Raw genomic sequence first — 18,875 nt, forward strand, 5'->3', positions numbered from 1 at the left:
GGAACATTGTTCATGAACAATACTTTGATTTTTTAGTTAACATGAGGTGTTTACATTAAAATGAATAGTCAAATTGCAAATACACTCAATTAAGAAGAAAATGTATTCAAATGAGAAAATGTCACCATAGTGCACAAACTTGATGCACGATAAATGTAATTCATGAAATATTGCTGTTAGTTAAGCTACTTTAAAGGTGTTAAGCATATCAAATTAATTCTAGAAATGTTCCTGAATTATGCTAAGAAATAACTCCAATTAGATTGTTTCTAGATTTTATCAATTTTCTTTGCTATACTAAGCTTCTGTAGACATCTTCAGCGCTTATACTTTTAACCCTTTCGCTACTGTGGGGGCCTATATGTCCCATAGTACGAATCATCTTTACTATCGGGATTAAAACTTCCCAAAATAACATGTAAATTGTAAATATCAGTAATTTATAGTCCGTGTTACGATCTGACAACGTTACATATCTAATAACCTAACCTAAGATTGTACAGTTCTGGTGTTTAGGTAGTGAGAGCCGTGTTTGCTGCTAATTACTGTAAAAATAGTGGTGTTTTTTGATAAAGTAAAGTGTACAGAGCTACTAAAAGTTGAAAGATTGTTAGGTAAGTAATAGTACAAAAAAATGTATACGTAATTTCATCACTATCTGATAATTTATTCTAATGGGACTTTTTTGTCCCATTAGTAAATTTGTTGAGATTAAAAATGTCCCAGCAGTAGTATTATTTCTACATTGCAGAAAAATGAGTCGTCGTATACTTACCCAAAAAGAGGTTGAAGAAGAAGCTCTGAAGTACTTAAGTGATTCAGAGGAGGAGCCGTTTGTAGGGTCTGATGAATCGGAATATGTCCCTGATGAAGAGAGCGGAATAAGCAGCGATAAAAGTATTCTAGAAGATGAATCGTCGATTTCACAGCCACATAATCATCAGGAGTAATTAGAAAGTGAATCTGATTCATCTGAGGATGAAACTATTCTTTCACGAAATGTTTGCAATCGATAATCTAAAGATCTGCGTCATGTTTCATTTGGATCTGTGGTTTTTGAGTTATTTAGGCAGAGAATTTGTAACTTTTACTAGTTTGCTCGGATCCATGCCCATAGAAGATGTTTTGCTTAATATTACATTTCCTTCATCCTGTTTCCGTTTAGAACATATTGCAAGAACATTGCATATTAAAACCCACATCATCAGAAAATTATTAAATTCTTGTGCTCTGTTGTATTACCCGATGTTCAATAAAAATGGAGACATTCCTATATGTATAATCAAAATATTTTCCACCTCTGTAGATGCTAAAATAAGCACCAGTTCGTGTTCTGATATCATTACAGTCCAATAGTAATATTCATCTTATATCCAATATGTATCATATATTGCGAAAAATAAGTCAATCGTAAAAAACATCTTTAAACAACATAATACTATATAGAAAAGAATATTTCACCAGAGACACTTTGTATTTGGCAGCAAAGATTGGATTTTTTTGAGAATAAAGGAACTAAAAAATATATCAGCTGAAAGTAATTTACTTCTTCGAAAATTCAAATCTGCCAATTTCAATTTTAGATGTTCAATAGTTTTTCATTAGATTATACTTTCTGTACAATTACAAGTTTGAGGGTATAATTTCTGTTTGATATATGTACGTTGTACCTTTACATTTTAAAATATATTATTTCTAATCCTGTTGGTGTTTGATGGAAATATACGAATAATGTGAACATGATTTGGCTCAACCAATCAGATTAAGCATGTGACCAGCCAGTGTGGTGTTACCGTGCATCTGTGGAGAATTGTGCTAGTTTTTCACTAGGCATGTTTAGATTCATTTGTGGAATAAAAATACAGGGTATGGCGTGTATAATCTATAAAAATTAAACTACAGCTTCCTGATAATATTTGTAGTAGAAAAGTCATACGAAAAAGTTCTATCTTCGCGTTCTTTTTTTGTAAATTAAAGTTCATTTATTCAACGAAAATGAAGGCCGTCCTTGTGTTATATTATACAAAAGAATGTTAGGTTACATTGTTAAAAAATTTATGCAGTCAACTGATTTTGTATTTGTATTGAATTTATTATTAACTTAATTATTAAATATTAAGCATCGTCCATCGATCCATCAGGGTTAAAAGGTGAAAGATTCCAGACAAAAGTTTTTATTTTGTAATTCCACGATAGTGTAATTTTTATAAAGAACTAAAAAGTAAGAATAGCGTGCCGAGTACATTAAAAACGAGATTCTTATTTCTTACTTTGCTTAATTTTTTAGTTTGTGCACATCTAGTTTTAGAATGAACCGAGAAAACAATGCATTTACTATTTCCGAACGTGTCGATATGGTGTTAATGTATGGTGCAGCCGGAGAAAATGCGCTCGCGGCGACTAGGTTGTACCCGGAACGATGACCATAACGCCACCTCCCATGTGCAAATACAATCCTACAGTGCGTTCAGCGGCTGCGAGATACGGGAAGTGTTATACCTCGAGGAGAAGGACGTGGTCACCAAGTGAACCTTAATATTGAAGACGCAGTGTTGGAAAATCTTGACGAATACTCAATAACTAATAGTCGGCGACTCGCACAGCAACATCTCGTACCGTACAGCACATCTTAAGGCGCCAGCTGTTGCACCCCTATCATCTGCAATCAGTTTAACAGATTTTACCCCCGGATTGTGATCAACGAACGGGTTTCTTGCAGATGGTTTTTACGGCAATGTGCCAGTCAAGTAAACTTTCTTGCTTATGTTTGTGTAACAGATGAGGCGAAATCCCACCTATGATGATGTGAATTTCCATAATATGCACATATGGGCGCTGAAAATCCTCACGCGATTAGGGAAACTCATTTTCAACATCGGTTCTCGGTAAATGTTTGAGCTGGCATAATAGGCGATGTACCTGTGTGTCCTTATTTCTTTGAAGGAAGACTAAATGGACCAACATATGCCGTCTTTTTGGAAAAACGCTTGCCTGAATTATTGGACGATGTGGCATTACAAGTTTGGGCACGCATGTTTTATCTTCAAGATGGGACACCTCCACACAGTACTCGAGATATAACAACACTTGAATGAAATGTTTTCTCAGCTATGGATTGAACGCTTTGTTCCTGTGCCGTGGCCACCTCGGTCACCCGAGATAACTCCAATGGACTTTTATCTTTGGAGTCACTTGAACTCATTGGTTTACAATACTCCAATTGCCACGGTTGAAGAATTGAGAAACCGTATACTTAAAGCTGCTGACACAATTAGGGGAATACCTGGAATTTGGGAAAATATTCGCCAAAATTGGATGCCTCGGTGTCATGCTTGTATGCGGGCTAATGGGGATCAATTTCAACATTTTCTCTAGAAATGGTATGTTTTATTTCATTTTGTTCCAAATTTTAATGGAGAATGTTTAGTGCACGCAGTTGGCAACTACAGATGCTTACGGATGTGGTTTTGTTTGCAAACTCTTGCAGTAACAACAATGCATTTAAGATAGTAATTAATTATTATAATAAGAAAATATTAGTATTTTTTATATATATATTTCTTAGTTTGTACTTTTGCATTGAAAAAAGTATTTTTCTATCTTTCAACGACGATTTGTTTACGCGGCTGGTCTACAGGACCGTTCCAGAGAAAATATTTTGATACATAATTGAACTTTAATTTATAAAAAAAACGCAAAAATATAAATATTTCGTATAAGACTTTTCTATTACAAATATCGTTAGAAAGCTGTAGTTTAATTTTTGTAGATTATACACGCCACACCCTGTATAGCAGTGTTTTAACTATGTAAATATGCGATAAATAATTACTGAGGTAAGCAAATAATGTAACATTGTGTAAATTATATAAATCTCTACGATTTAGTTGGCATAAATATGCATAATGTCGATAATACAAATTTACATTTTGGGAGAATTACACAAAAAGTTTAAAATTACATGCTTAATGTAACTTTACTTGTTAAGATAAAGTAAGATGTTATTTTACATTTTTCTCTGTCATCAAAGGAACCAATAATCTAGTGTGAAATTTTACATAAAAATTTTTATGAATGTTTCAATTCAATATAAGTCTGATTTTTACCGAAGCCCTTTAACAGTTTACCCATCGTCCATATTGATTTTATTTATCCACGGGTCCACTTACTATCCTTCTGTACATCAAATGAAACTCATCACCAGCAGCATTGTTTATAATAGCACATAAGATCGTAAATCTTGTTTTTGATATTTTTTCTTGTTCCTTTTCCCTCAAGGGCGGATAGTTAATAATAAAGCGCCCTATAATATATCATCCCTTGAAGGCGTTCGAATGTGAAAAATATACCGGTAAGTGATGATAAAGAATTAAACAATACATTTCATTTGTCATCCCGTGAAAGGACAGGTGCATTAAACTGATTAACGAATACGTGGTACGAGTATAACAAAAGCATTTTAATATAATACGGGATATATTTGATTCGGGTTGTAGGTGAATCACATTAATCTCAATGAAATCTCTTAGGAACTGCAGATATGAAAGTAAATGATGTATGTAACAACAGAAAAAACAAAATTTGAAATTTTAAAACTATTTTATCCGCTCTTCTACTTAAGGTAAAAGGATGTCCGGATGTCAAAAATGAAGGGATATATAGAGGAGGTCAAAATAGTTCAGTAGTACCTAGTACTTCATAAAAAAATTTCCTATCGGGCTTCGTTGTGAAGTTATTCGCCTTCAAAGAAAGAACTTTAAAAAACAAATCCCAATGATAACTTCTAAGTCGTTACCATCACAACAATGGGACAATTAAAGTAACTCATGGTAATGTTCATTTTCAAGTTTAAACTGATATTCAATATGCCTGGATTATACAGGAGCAGACGAAATTATCCATTTAAATTTATGCATCTTTGACAGCGTTGCCAAATTTAGAATTTTTCTTTCATAGTTCTATTCGCCTCTCACTTTGCTACAAAAAGGTATGCCGTATATCAGTCAATATCTTGTACCGTTTTTGAGAAAATCGAATTTTATTAACAACATACACGTATTGTATCAAAAATCTTGGTTTCTATGGAAATTGAGATAACCGTCAACAAGTATGTATAATTAGCAGTTAGATATTTGTCGTCAATCATTTTGTCACCATTTGTTGGTTCAATATCATGGAAGATTTTAGCTATGAAGAATTTGCAGATAATCATCTAATGTACGGACTTGCAGAATGTAATGTTTCTGAAGCTGTTCGGATTTACGCCAACCGCTTTCCAAATAATAGAATTTGCATATTTCAAGTGACAAAAACCCCCATGCTGTTATTCAGACAAAACACTAACAAAAAAATCATTAATATATTGATGGGAGTAATTGGAAACTGTTTAGTGGGACCACATGTCATGGATGACACTTTAATTATTATTTTTTTTACTAAGAGATCTTTTTCTGTTTTCCCATTGTCTCTATAAAAATGGTAAATTCAGAGCGTTTCAAATGCAAAAGTGTATTTTAAGTGTTATAGTGATTCACTTTTTCATATATGTACCTCTATAAATAGAACAACGGAATGTTTTGTTAAGAAAAATATTTATTTCATTCTTTTTTGGCCGTATGGCCTTTTTTAGTCATTATAAATTCCTTTGTCACAAAACGGAGCAGCTAATTAAATGTGATGAACGATTACGTACGCGATTTGTGGCGGCCTATATACTTCTTAATTGTACAAGGAGTGGGTAGCTTTCTTTGATGGAAATAAATCAATTGGGATCAAGTTACCTTAAAAACATTTTGTTTCCTTGAAATGTAATATACCTTCAAAATTATTTTTTATTGTCATTATTTCTAATGTTCTTTAAATAAGTATACTGTTAATTTTTTAGATTTTTCAGTATTTAAAGTAGTTGAAGATGCAGAGAAACTTTCGTGAGATTTCGTAGACCGGCTTAAGAGAGAGTGAAGATTCTCTACCAACTAACAGTACACGACTCGTTTTTCACATTGAATTTTAATAGCCTAACAAATGATCGGCTATAATTTTTTAATTATAATTTATCGTCTCCAGAAGAATTTCATTGAATATCAGATTTGTCTGAGAATCGCACGTTGAAGTCATTCAGATCGCCGGAGGCGCGGATGTCCTACCTAACGTGATTACGGCGACCGGTTTGCCAAGACCAGACCACTGAAATTTGATATAAATCACAGATTAACATCAAATGGTGATATTTAAATCCAACCAGAAAGATCTATCCTACCTTCTATTGATTACGTGACAATTTGCTAGGATCTAATTAATACGCAATTTGTTAAGAAAGCCTTTAAAAGATTTGAAGCTACTTCAAATATACAGGGTGTGGCGTGTATAATCTGTAAAAGTTAAACTACATCTTACTGATGATATTTGTAATAGAAAAGTCTTATATGAAAAAGTTCTATCTTCGTATTTTTTTTGTAAATTAAAGTTCATTTATTCAACGAAAATGAAGGTCGACCCTGTGCTATTTATTAAAAACTTTGGAAATGTTTTTATGCAACCCGAGATGCAACCTTACAATTTAAGTCGGTATAATCTAATACTAGTAATACTAAAAGAAGGTTAGGTTACATTGTCAAAAAATTTGTGCAGTCAACTGTTTTGTATTTGTATTGAATTCATCATTCACTTAATTATTAAATGTTAAGCATCGTCCATCGACCCATCAGTGTTAAAAACTGAAAGATTCTAGACAAAAGTTATTATTTTGTAATTCCACGATAGTGACAGTGTAATTTTTATAAAGAAGTAAAAAATAAGAATAGCGTGCCGATTACATTACAAACGAGATTCTTATTTCTTATTTTGCGTAATTTTTTTAGTTTGTGCACAAACTAATTTTACAATGAACCGAGCAAACAATGCATTTACTATTTCCGAACGTGTCGATATGGTGTTAGTGTATGGTGCAGCCGGAGAAAATACGCTCGCGGCGACTAGGTTGTACCGGCAACGATGGCCACAACGTCACCCCCCCATATGCAAATACAATCCTACAGTGCGTTCAGCGGCTACGAGATACGGGAAGTGTTATTCCTCGAGGAGAAGGATGTGGTCAGCAAGTGAACCCTAATATTCAGGATGCAGTGTTGGAAAATCTTGACGAAGACCCTACAATTTTTCGTATATGACTTTTCTATTACAAGTAAGTAAACATAAAATTTTATATACTAATATTTCATTGCGTTTTTTTGAAAAACATTGTGGGTTTCAATAATTATTTAATGAAAAAATGTTGCAAATATAATGTCTACTAATTCTGCCTTTTTATTCACGTCATGAAAAATGTAATTCAAAATATATACAGGGTGTCCGTAAATTCGACTGCCAGACTTCTATAGAATGTAACTTAATCGAAATTAAGCCAAAAAGTTCAAAGAAACTATGAGTCAATTCTCACTTTTAATATCGATATTGTAGCTTGATGATGATCTGTTTTTAGTTTTTTTTTTTAGAAATAATCAAAACCGGTTGATGTAGAAATACCAAGTTTGGTATATTTTGTTTATACATGCCACTTTTATATAGAGTTACAAACATTTGAGTTACACAGAACCCACTTTTTCATCATCATTGCCACTATTGTTTGATGCATGAAACATTACCATCAAGGATTAAAAACGTTGTTAAAAGGTCATCTTCAGTTGCTATATTAAGCAGACAGGATTGACCCTTGGTTCATTTGAACTTTCTTGTTAATTTTGGTAACAGAATTGAGGGGTATCCGATATAATAGCTGCAATTTTAATTATAATCAAATTCTTCTTAAACTACATATGACCATTTTTTTTACTTTTCTTAAAAGGAAGATGAGTGACACACGACATTTACAAATGGCAGATTAAAACAAACTAATATAAAAAGAGTCGCAGTAAGGTTGCTAATGAACGATTGAAATTGTATTTAATAAATCTGCTCTATTAAGACATAAGATATATTGCCTTGATTCAATCATATTTAACAAGTGTTAATTCATTGCTGTCACTTATACGCCTATTCAAATAAAAAAATGATCCAAAATTACCAATTGCTTTACGTGTCAAAAGGTTACGGTGTTAATAAGAACGAGAGCTAGGGCAAGAATATTAATGTTAGTATGTACTACGAATATATTAGATAGATTTAAGCTGAAACAAAAATATTTGGTAATAAACGCCCATAAAAAGGTCCTGTGTAGTATTATAGCTAAAGTCAAGTACAACATTTAAATATTTACCTATAATTTCATTACAAATGGCGTAAATAAAGCAACTAACAATTTTAGATGCGAATTCTACGCTATAATATAAAACTAAATAAACAAAATTAGACAAACTCTCTAAATACATGATTTTCAGCAGGCTGCAAAAAAATTTTAGGACGGCAAATAATACTTCATTTAATTTTTATTTGAGTACCTAGTGAGATTATTTAGATGCGTAGTTTGTGCCTAATTTAATTTCTTGATAATTTTAGCAATTCAATCTTATGCACAGAAAAAGATTTTTATAAAATTTTTAGTGATCTGTCACAATAGTGAATCAAAGAAACAGTTTGAAAAAAAAAATGAGAGAAAAATTATATAGAGCCGATTTGAATATAATTCTTAATACATTTGTATTTTTAAACAGTTTTTGTGGTTATTTAATCCACAATTAAAATTTAACTGAGAATTTCAGTTACCTACACATTTTATTTGCACTAATGCATAAAATTAAAGTAACAGTTACAACTAAAAAAATTGTTAATTTGTATCTACCTGTCTTTTTTTATATAAATAAATATTATAATGCAATTCAACAAACACGTATTATATTCGTATCATAGTTACATGCATATGCAGTTATATGTTCGAGTTAAACATAATATTCTCAGTATTCTCAGAGACCTGCTTCCAAATAATTTTGTGGGTTTGTACCTAAAGAGATACACCTGTTAATAACCACTCGAACAGCCGGCTTATATGCAGGTGAACAGAATACAATTAAATTCAAGCCAGGTAACAACACTCCAATTCTACAACCCAGTTTATACCGCCTTCTTGCTGATACAAGGTATTTTCGATTATACCAAGTCTAGGTAGTAAATAAATTAATAAATTTGTAGACAATTTCAGAAGGGACCTTTTTCATGTTCGATCTGAATCAGACACATATTTAGAATGGTGTACGCCATCTTGATTTTAATCCAGTATGAGTTTACAACCATTTTTAAACAACTTATGGATTCTGAAATAAGAAACAATTCAAATATAAGTGAAGACTAGAGTATATAAAATAAGAATTTGTAATATATATAGGTAGTATGGTATGGTCCATAAGTATGTCTCAATAATAAAAAAACGACGTTTTAGATTATTTTAAGGCATGGCCTAAGACTTCAAAAACGTCCCAAAGACAAAAGTTTGGATCAACACGGGAAGTTACACAACCAGGAAATAACTCGTGCAAATTTCTCGGGCTGTATGGCATGTAACATCGTTTTGAAACCACATGTCGTCTACATCCATATCTTGCAATTTAGGCAAAAAAAACTGGATTATCATGACGCGCTAGCGAGCACCATTAACTGCTATTGCCTGACCAGCCGCATTTTAGAAGAAGAATGGTCCTATGATGCCTCCAGTCCAAAGTCCGCACCAAACAGTGATACGTTGTGGATGCATTTGTTCCTCAACAATCACTCGTTGACCTCAAATGCGACAATTTTATCGATTAACGAAGCCATCAACATGAAAATGAGTTACATGCTAACGATGATTTTGTTCAAAAAAATCAGCATGCACTTGTTCCATAATCCATTCAAAGAAATCTCTTCGCTCTGCATGATCAATATGCTGCAATTCTTGAGTCAATTGAACTTTGTAAATAAATCAACAAAATTCCCTTGTGAACAGAAGACAATAATCACTTTTTAACTTATAGAATCCAGCATTTCTTTTACCATCAGTCCTGAGTCACCCTGTATAAATGTTAGAAACGATAACTTTCTGATAAAGTGCCTGAACTTAATAGCAGGGTTTATACGATTTTACTCTTATCCAACTAGTTCACACTAATTAGTAGGTTACCTGTATCATGTCACTTGACGAGAGTCGAAACTGTTTTATTTAAGTACCTGTATCCGAGTAAAGTTAATCTTAAGAGCTCCATACACGTTTAGTTTTATTGATGCCGTTCAGACAAACAAACTGTACATGCGTTGACGTGTCTGAAAAAGATATGGGATAGAGCGGATATGGTCATAGTTCAACAGGTCCTCTCATTGATTGTAGAGAAAATAATATAAGGTATTATGTTTCCTAATTGAATTATTCCACATTTCGTCTTCACACCCTTCTAGTAACATAAAAAATGGAAAAGTAATAAAAAAACATCTTGCAAGGTACAGGAATATGTAGAAAAATAATTCATTCGGCATTCGGGATAATGCTTATATTGAATTTGGTCAAACAGGTATGGTTTACTTTAGACGATATAAGTGGTCACATGATGTAAGTGGTGTTTTTTTGTTTGATTGCCTTGTATTACCTATATTGCCATAAAATACGTAAATAAAGTGAATTACACCTTATATTGCCTTAAAGGGACGTTTTCAAACTTCGGAAATTATTTTTTAAGGATAACTCTACCTTGTTATATTAAAATTAAAACATATTATGCAAACAAAAGGAAGAAGAAATAAATACTGTTCTTAACTTGATCTGAAACTAATAAGTGTATTTTGAGCTGCTAAAGGTAAGAGAGTTTACAGATTCCTGTATCACACTTTTTTTAATATCTCCAGATATAAGTTTAAACGTTTTAAGTCCGGTGAATGAGAAAGCGAAATTCCGTTATTTAAACATGCTTGTACATCACGAGAGTAATGAAGTGGAAACTATATCATGCAAATACCACATTCTCTGACGTATTAGTACATCGAATAATTTTCTAAACAACTTACGTAGTCTTGTCCAGTCAGGCTATTTAGTATACAAAAGGTCCTAGCAAAAAACTATTCACAATGCCAATTCAAACAAGGAAAATCGATACTGAAAATTGGTATGACGCTCAGAATAGGGATCAGTAGACCACTGGTGCATACTGCAATACATAATTATTATAAATTTGCTTGCAAATAATATTGTAGCAGGGAAGTTACGAATTTGTTAATAAAGATTATGTTGTTGCAGCTATTCTTCCCTTAATGTGCGACATACAACCCTATTAAACGTAACGGCTTGTCTAACAATAACTTAAAACTACAAAATTCAAAATTTCCACTTGATGATCTGCATTATTTAAAAATATTTGCTTCGCTCGCTCTCAGGCAACTCAATTTAATGCTCATTTCATCAATGCGCCCCTGGAAGTTGTAAAAAATACAAGGATAATAATAGTGATAAAAATTTTAATAATTTTGCAGTTAATTTCACAGCTTGCCCAACTATGTTTTTGAAACCCTTAGATACTAATGAACTTCTTAGTATTGTAAAAAATAAATTAAAAAACAAGTGGTCCACTGATCCAGGTGATATCCCGCTACATGTATTTAAAAAATTGTGTCCCAGCATTATAAAACCTCTGATTTTTTTTTAATAAACGTATAGTTTGAATGCGGCTGATTTCCATCAAAACTGAAACTCGGGAAAGTCACGCCCGTTTATAAAAAAGGCGATCCCTTTTCGTTAAATAATTACAGACCAATATTGGTTTCATCACCGTTTTCAAAAATTTTTGAATATTCCTTTTTGAACAGACATATCTTTCACGAATAAGTAGAAAATTATAACAGAACATCAACATGGTATTCAATTGGGAAAATCAACTAGTAGTTCCATCCACTCATTTTATGAGGCTGTGCTAGAGTCTGTGGAGGCGGGCGAATGCCCTGCTGGGATCTTTTGTGACCTCAGCAGGGCTTTCGACTGCGTCGACCACGGTATACTATTTAAGAAATTATCAATTTATGGATTACGTGGAATTTCATTAGATTGGATACGTTCATTTTTGAATTACCGGAGTCAATATGTTAGTCTTAAACATAGATAAGGTTTCTTCTAATGTTCAACACATAAATTCTAGAACACAGAGTATAACCATGGGTGTACCACAGGGTTTCGTGTTGAGTCCTATGTTGCTCTTGTTGTATATTAATGACATAACCACCATTGCTTCTAATATTCTATATATACCGACGATACTTCCCTTTTAATTTCTGATAAGTCTTCTTATGACATAGAGACCAAATTTAATGTCATACTTGATAAATTGTATACATGGTTCTGTCAAAATAATCTTTAATTTAATGTGACAAAGACTCATGCGGTCTCATTTCATAATCGTCAACATGCAACTACTAAATTAAACCTAAATATGAATGACATTTCTGTTAATAGTGAGACAATTAAATTTCTGGGAATTGAATTTGACAGTAATTTGTCCAGGAAGCCTCATTGTTCAAATCTTTGTTCAAAACTGAATTCAATCTGTTATTTATTCCGAAATTTGCGTACCGTGCTTCTAACTAAGCAACTTATAAATTTGCATCATTCACAGGTTGGCAGTAGAATAAATTATGGTGTCTGTTTCTGGGGTGGGTCTGTTATGTCTTCTGATGTGTCTGTATGTCAAAAAAGGTACTAAGATGTATTTTTAATGTTTCCAGTTCACCAAACTGTCGGGGCCTTAAGGTATTTAATAAATTACCTAATGATGTAAAGACCTGTTGCACTGCTGAACTTTTTAAAAAGAAACTAAAATCGTACCTAATTGATATGTGTCCGTATTCTTTGGATGAGTACTTCAGATTTTAATGAACTGCGATTTTGTTTTTTTACATGTACATTTATGTGATCTAACGTGTTGTCAATTTATTTAATTTAGATTATGTGTGACAAATTCTTATACAGTGTAAAAGTGTCTATTAGAAAATATATTTTTACTTTCTAGTTTCTTTATCAAGATTTGTATTAAACATGTATTTCTAAGATTGTAAGTGCTCTATTTGACCCAAAAATTCCAGATAGAATCTGTGACAGAAACATCAATATGATTGCCTAATGCTCTAGCGTTTTATTCTAGAAAACACTGTAGTTAAATTTTAATGTTTGAAAAGTGCTGTTTAAATATCCTCAATATACCTTAATTTTAGGTTTTTATCACCTTAACTTTCGAATTTAAATTTTGTTCTTTGTAGTGTAATAAATGAATAAATTAATTTTGTACGTCAATGGAAATGTGCAGCAAATACAGCAAGTTATTGCAAATTTTAATATGGTTCTAAGAACTGATGCAAAAGATGCTAGAAAGGTTTCTAAAAGAAAACTCATACGTGTGCAGGGCAGTTCTGCGAGGAACTTGTCTTCAATAGTTCATAAGTCTCATAACATAACACATTGGTGTATTATGGAAGTAAATATGCGAGAAAATTTTATTGATATGCATTTGCCTGTCCTTGTCCTTCCTCCTCTCAATCAATGAATTGAAAAGCTAAAGGCTTCTGTTATTTCCTCATTCAATGCAATGCATTTGGAGGATTAACGTATAAACATTACAAGCACGTGCTTGGGGCCTCCTCTCCTCTGCTATCGTTTCTTTGTGCTCTACCTTCTAAATCCTATTAGCAGAGGGCCTACATGACCTCTGTGCTTGGGGTCTCCGAAACTCTTAATCCAACGGTGGTTGAATGATAGTGGAGGCCATCGTGTTGGACTATGATGCTATGGAAAAATAATTTCCTCCGTAATTTCTCTTTTATTTTTGATACTTATCCATGAAAATTCAATTATTCTTCATAGACACATATGTATAGAATAGTTTTATCTCCTTGAATGGTATGGAAGCTATGTTTAAATTAATTCGCTAATTTATTCAAGAATAATTTGGTATACAATATTTCTTCAAAATCGTAACTAGCAACTAATACTAACTAAGAATGTGCTAACAAGTAATCTAACCTAACTATTTTTTTGTTGCTACTTCTCTCAAAAATTGACAAAAATTAGAACATTCAATTTCTTCATAAAGTAATTTCACAAATCAATTTATGAATGGCTGTATAATGCAGTTAACAGAAGGCTTCTGTTATTAAAAGTTCTCTCCTGAATTTTCGAATATCTTCTCACAAATATATTTTTTTCGAGTACCCAGAAGTTTGTGCACGATCTAAAGTTGCGGATGCAGTTTCAGTCCTCCAAAAACATTGTAATGGGGAAATAAATTGTCTAGCTAAATTGACGCTATAAACTCAAGACTAACAAATAAAACCGACCGCTCTTGCTTAATGCAGCTCGACCGGTCAACGTGGACTGGTAGTGCAAACTATTCCTGGCTGGCTAATAAATTGACATGGGCTGTCTGCGTCTGATTTATCTTAAAGGAATTGAATAACAAAATTGAAAAAAAATATAAAGAGATGCCGCATCTAATGCTGTCATCCAGTATGGATTCAATACCTCGAACAAATAACCTCCCTAAGCAATTCATACACGTCTCAAGATTTATTAATTTATTTCAGTCCTCAAGTTTTTGTGTTTTCTATCTGGCAAAGTTGTAAACTGGATTCTGTAAAATAGTCGCTTGTAACAGTCTACCTACTCTTTTTAAATTTGTCCAAGACGGCATGTTGCTAAACCTTTATGGTAATGAATGAAAGAGAATATATATGTTTTGGTTTAATGTGGGACAAATCAACCCACGAACGTTTTATTACTGGAGGCAATATGAACATTTGCTACAGCTGAGATTGAGTAGAAGGCGCTCCTTTCTTCAATGATACTTTTTTTAAGTTTGAAAGTGTACAGTTATAAACATTTTTTTCGACTTGTTTACAAGTGCAATGAAAAACTCGTACATAGAATTGTGTACCCCGAGGCCACAATTATTATGTTTTATAGTTAAATATAATTTTATAACGTACCAAAATAAAATCTACTTTATGTTTTCGCGGAGTCATCCGATGTATGTATATAGCGCTATGTGATGGCAATTTGATGCGTTTTGTTTTTTACACTTCATTGTAATCCTTTCTTTAAATGTTTACTAATTTGCATACTGAATAAAAAAGTCGAACGTTTAAAGCATAGTACTGCGAATTTTTCTGTAAGAACATTGTACTAGTTATTCACATAATTAATATTATAAAACGTATGTACCTATTTATTTTTCAACTTCCTTCATTTCAAATTCCACATAAACAATATCTGCAAACAATATGTGCAGTAATTGTATGCATATTTACGCTTATGTCAATGATTGTGTCATTCCCGTCAAGCATTCTTATTCTTCTGAAATATATTCTCATTAAACGCAAATTTTCCACAATATTCTACAGAAAGTGTTGGCCTTCTTATGAATAATACAGTTCAAAACGAATATATGTATTTATTCTCGCTATTCACAATACACGATCCAACACACATTTTCAGAAAATACTTGTGTATCTATTAAATAATTTGGAGGCTTTTTTCGTTTACCTCTATGAATAGATACGCAAATGATGTCTCCAGTGAAATAAAATAAGTAGATAATTCAAGAAACTTTTTTGAAAGTATAGAAGGTTGGATAAAAGTAAATGCTTCATTACGAACCAATTAACTGAACCAATAGTACCGAATTGTTGTTCCACATTTCCAAATCAATTTATCCGATCTTCTATTTATATGGCTTTTAGTAAAATCGCACTGAATTGTTGACCCATATAGTTATTGGAATAATGTTAGTGATTTAATCAAAGATCTGATTTGTTGTTTACATCAAAACGATTGTTTTGATAGTTTACTTACTTGCGTTTAAAAAACTAAAAACAAAAGTAAAAATCTTGCTTATTAAAAACAGTTGTAGATAAGCTAAAAATGAGTTCCTGTGGTAAGCATTTGGTGGAGGTGCTCCGAACTTATGAAAAATATTTTGTACCCTATTTTCAGTCTTTTACTATCTTTGACAGATAATTTGAGGTCAGTACAGTTAAATTACAGATACCTACCTTAATAGAACGATTAAAAATTTGTCAGACGCAAGGGTCCGCGCAGATGCTAGTAACTCTTCTCAGGAGCATGATATCAAGCGGATTTTTGGTACCCGTAAAGGGCATAGGTAACGCTAAATTATGGTATACCAACAAATTAAAACATTTAATACTATGTGTTTAATTTTTGCTGTTACATTTCGATAACTTCAAACAGCTATAACTTAAATGGAACATTTTTACTCTGTCGTATGCAAATTGAAATTTCCTTTCAAGCCATATAAGCATTGTTAGGATAGCCGTTACTACTTCTAGATATATTTGCAATTTTCTATTTTGTGGGCAGTTTTTCTCGTATCAGACCTGTTGTCAAATTGGCCATGACCAGAAACAATCCAAAAACAATTGAAATAACACGACATTTGTCAAGTTAGTTGTTGTGTCTGAATAGTTTTGCCGAAAATGCTTGGGGATCGTTTAAATTATACTAATGAGGATTATTTTAATTTGCTTGATATTTATGGAAAATGTGACAAAGTAATTTCAAGAACATGTAAAGAATCTGCTGCTTTTTTCCGTTAAATAAAAATAAATAAAAAAATTTAAACTTAAACACATTGTATCTCGGAAACGGAGCATATTTAAACTAAGTGTGCTGCTGTCATGCCAGTTGTCACAATTAACTCTTCTGTAAGTTGTCACTGTTATCAGCTAAATACTTTTTGGGTGTAAATTAACAAGAATTATGCCAAATTTTACTAAAGGAAAATTGCTAGAGAGGTAAAAGTTTATAAAAGAACCAGTTTATCTAATGCATATTTTTGGATATCGAGTTTTTACGAAATATAAAAGTTATGGCAAAAAATGGCTTGAGGGGTGGTTATTTCAACCCCTTTCGAGGGGTTAAAATTTTCGGAAAATAATTGAAAACTCGCATCTGTATTAGTAAACAACCTGTAAAAAATTTGTTATTTGTACCTCGTTCGGTTTTCAAATTACAGCCAATTTTCATAATTTTTTTGGAAACTTTGATGGCCCATGTCTCTTCAGGGGTGAACATTTTACTAACGCGATTTTTTGCAGATCGTGTTCTTTTGAAATGTAGATTAACTGGTATCATTTATGCTACTCCATTCAAAAACACCCTGTATACTTCCATAATTTTTATCCGAGCGTACAGTTTCAAGTTCCACACTTTTAGCAATTTAACAAGATTAAATTTATTAACTTTTTTCAGTTTTGTTAGAGATTCTAATGCTAAATGAAGTTATGTCTAGAATCCGAAATTATTTGATTTGTCAGGTAGTACCTAGGTATATCTTTTAATTAAAGTATAAGTTCTGTTACAATTGATCTTGAAATGAAAATGGAATACAAAAATATGCATAATTGGGTTAACAGGTACTTTGGCATACAAATTTTTTTCGAATGTATGAACTCAAATGTATTCGAGTATCATTTCCAATATTTGTCTTAATGTGTTTGTGTGACAGTCTGCACTACTGGCTACTTGTCCAGCACCTGTGCAGGTCCTTCTTATTCACCTTTATGCTGTGCTGTAACTTTTTACCAATTCCACCGGTTGTCCCAAGAAGGATCAACATAACAGGTGATGGTAACCGAAGGGTAGTCGGGCGAGTTCGAGATTAACCGCTGCAGACTCTGCACGTGAAACAGGCAGTGCGCTTCAGAGCTTTGCAGGGGAAAGGCGGAGGCTTTCGAAGCTTGCCTAATTATGATCCGATTTTCGTAGGATCAGTAAAAGTCGCGTAATACCTGTTTCATACATCTTTCCTCGGCTACCTGCTGAGTTTTCGTTCGCGGACGTCGAGATCTGTGCGATAAGGGCGTTGTGTTTTACCACTTCGGGCGATATACAGGATATTTATTGGATTTGAACAGCTTCATTGACTACTTTCAAGTGATTGTGGGGCCTTGGATATACTCTCCGGTTGACCAGTGGTTCCGTTAGTTTTACCCATTCATAAATGCGAGTTGTGGAAAAACGTACTGCGGAATTTCCTCACCGACAACCAGTTATTTTAAAATTTGTTTCTTTGTTTTTGAGTGTTTTAACATTAAGTGATATTTACCAAAAAATCGGACCCCAAGGAAATAAACCCGAGTGCAGAGAGCTTGGTGATGCTTCGGCTCCCGGATTTTTTAAATATATGGTGATTTATTCAGAGATTTCAGGGATTGTGTGCAGTGTTAAAAGATTGTAGCCATGCGTAAAACTGATTACTGAGAGTACTAATTATTACAATGTTTATGCTTGTTATGGTTTAATTGTTTGAGTGATTTATTAAGTGTTGATTTCATGCCCAATAGCTTGGATTATTTTTTTACCATGGATTTTTATGTTGCTTCACGTAAGTATAAGCACTTAACTTTTATGCGGGTAAATATTTGATCTCGGAATCAAGTATGTCAGTTATAATTAGTAAAAACAATTTATTAAGTTAAAATGATCAATAAATTTTTTAATTATTGTTCTTATCTTAGTTATTTTATTTATGTATCCTATTTGAAAATAGTTACATCTGATACCTATGACTGTTAATAAAATTAAAGTAAAACATGCTTTTAACAAGGACATATCGCCAAAGCAAACAAGAAAAACAAGCGTAACCAGTTAACTCGGAAACTATTGAAGGTAAACACTTCAAAATTTGGTACAGTCTAGTTTTTTCATAGAAGCCACCACCTACATAAATATTTTGATTAAAAACTAAAAATGAATTTGAAAGAGTACTAAATAAAGCATCTTTAAATTTTATATTCAAAAGTTTTTAATTGGCCTCGATTGTCTAATTTTCAGTCTTTAAAGAAAATGCATTTTACAGTTGCAATGGGGATATTCGCATTAACAGCAACCATTAATCTCGCAAATACTCAAATAAAGCTAA

At 32.6% G+C, this 18,875-nt stretch overlaps 1 protein-coding gene across 1 annotated transcript in view; it reads left to right on the forward strand.

Annotated features, from left to right (window-relative positions):
- Positions 1-755: 755 nt before the first annotated feature.
- LOC108907989 (nephrin) overlaps positions 756-18,875 on the forward strand; it is a 152,299-nt gene continuing 134,179 nt past the window's right edge. Inside the window, exon 1 of the mRNA XM_023454487.1 lies at positions 756-946. Coding sequence (XP_023310255.1) covers positions 756-946 — 191 coding nt within the window. The remainder of the gene's footprint in view (positions 947-18,875) is intronic.

Source organism: Anoplophora glabripennis, unplaced genomic scaffold (assembly GCF_000390285.2).
Source record: "Anoplophora glabripennis isolate ALB-LARVAE unplaced genomic scaffold, Agla_2.0 scaffold314, whole genome shotgun sequence".
NCBI classification, from domain to species: Eukaryota; Metazoa; Arthropoda; class Insecta; order Coleoptera; family Cerambycidae; genus Anoplophora; species Anoplophora glabripennis.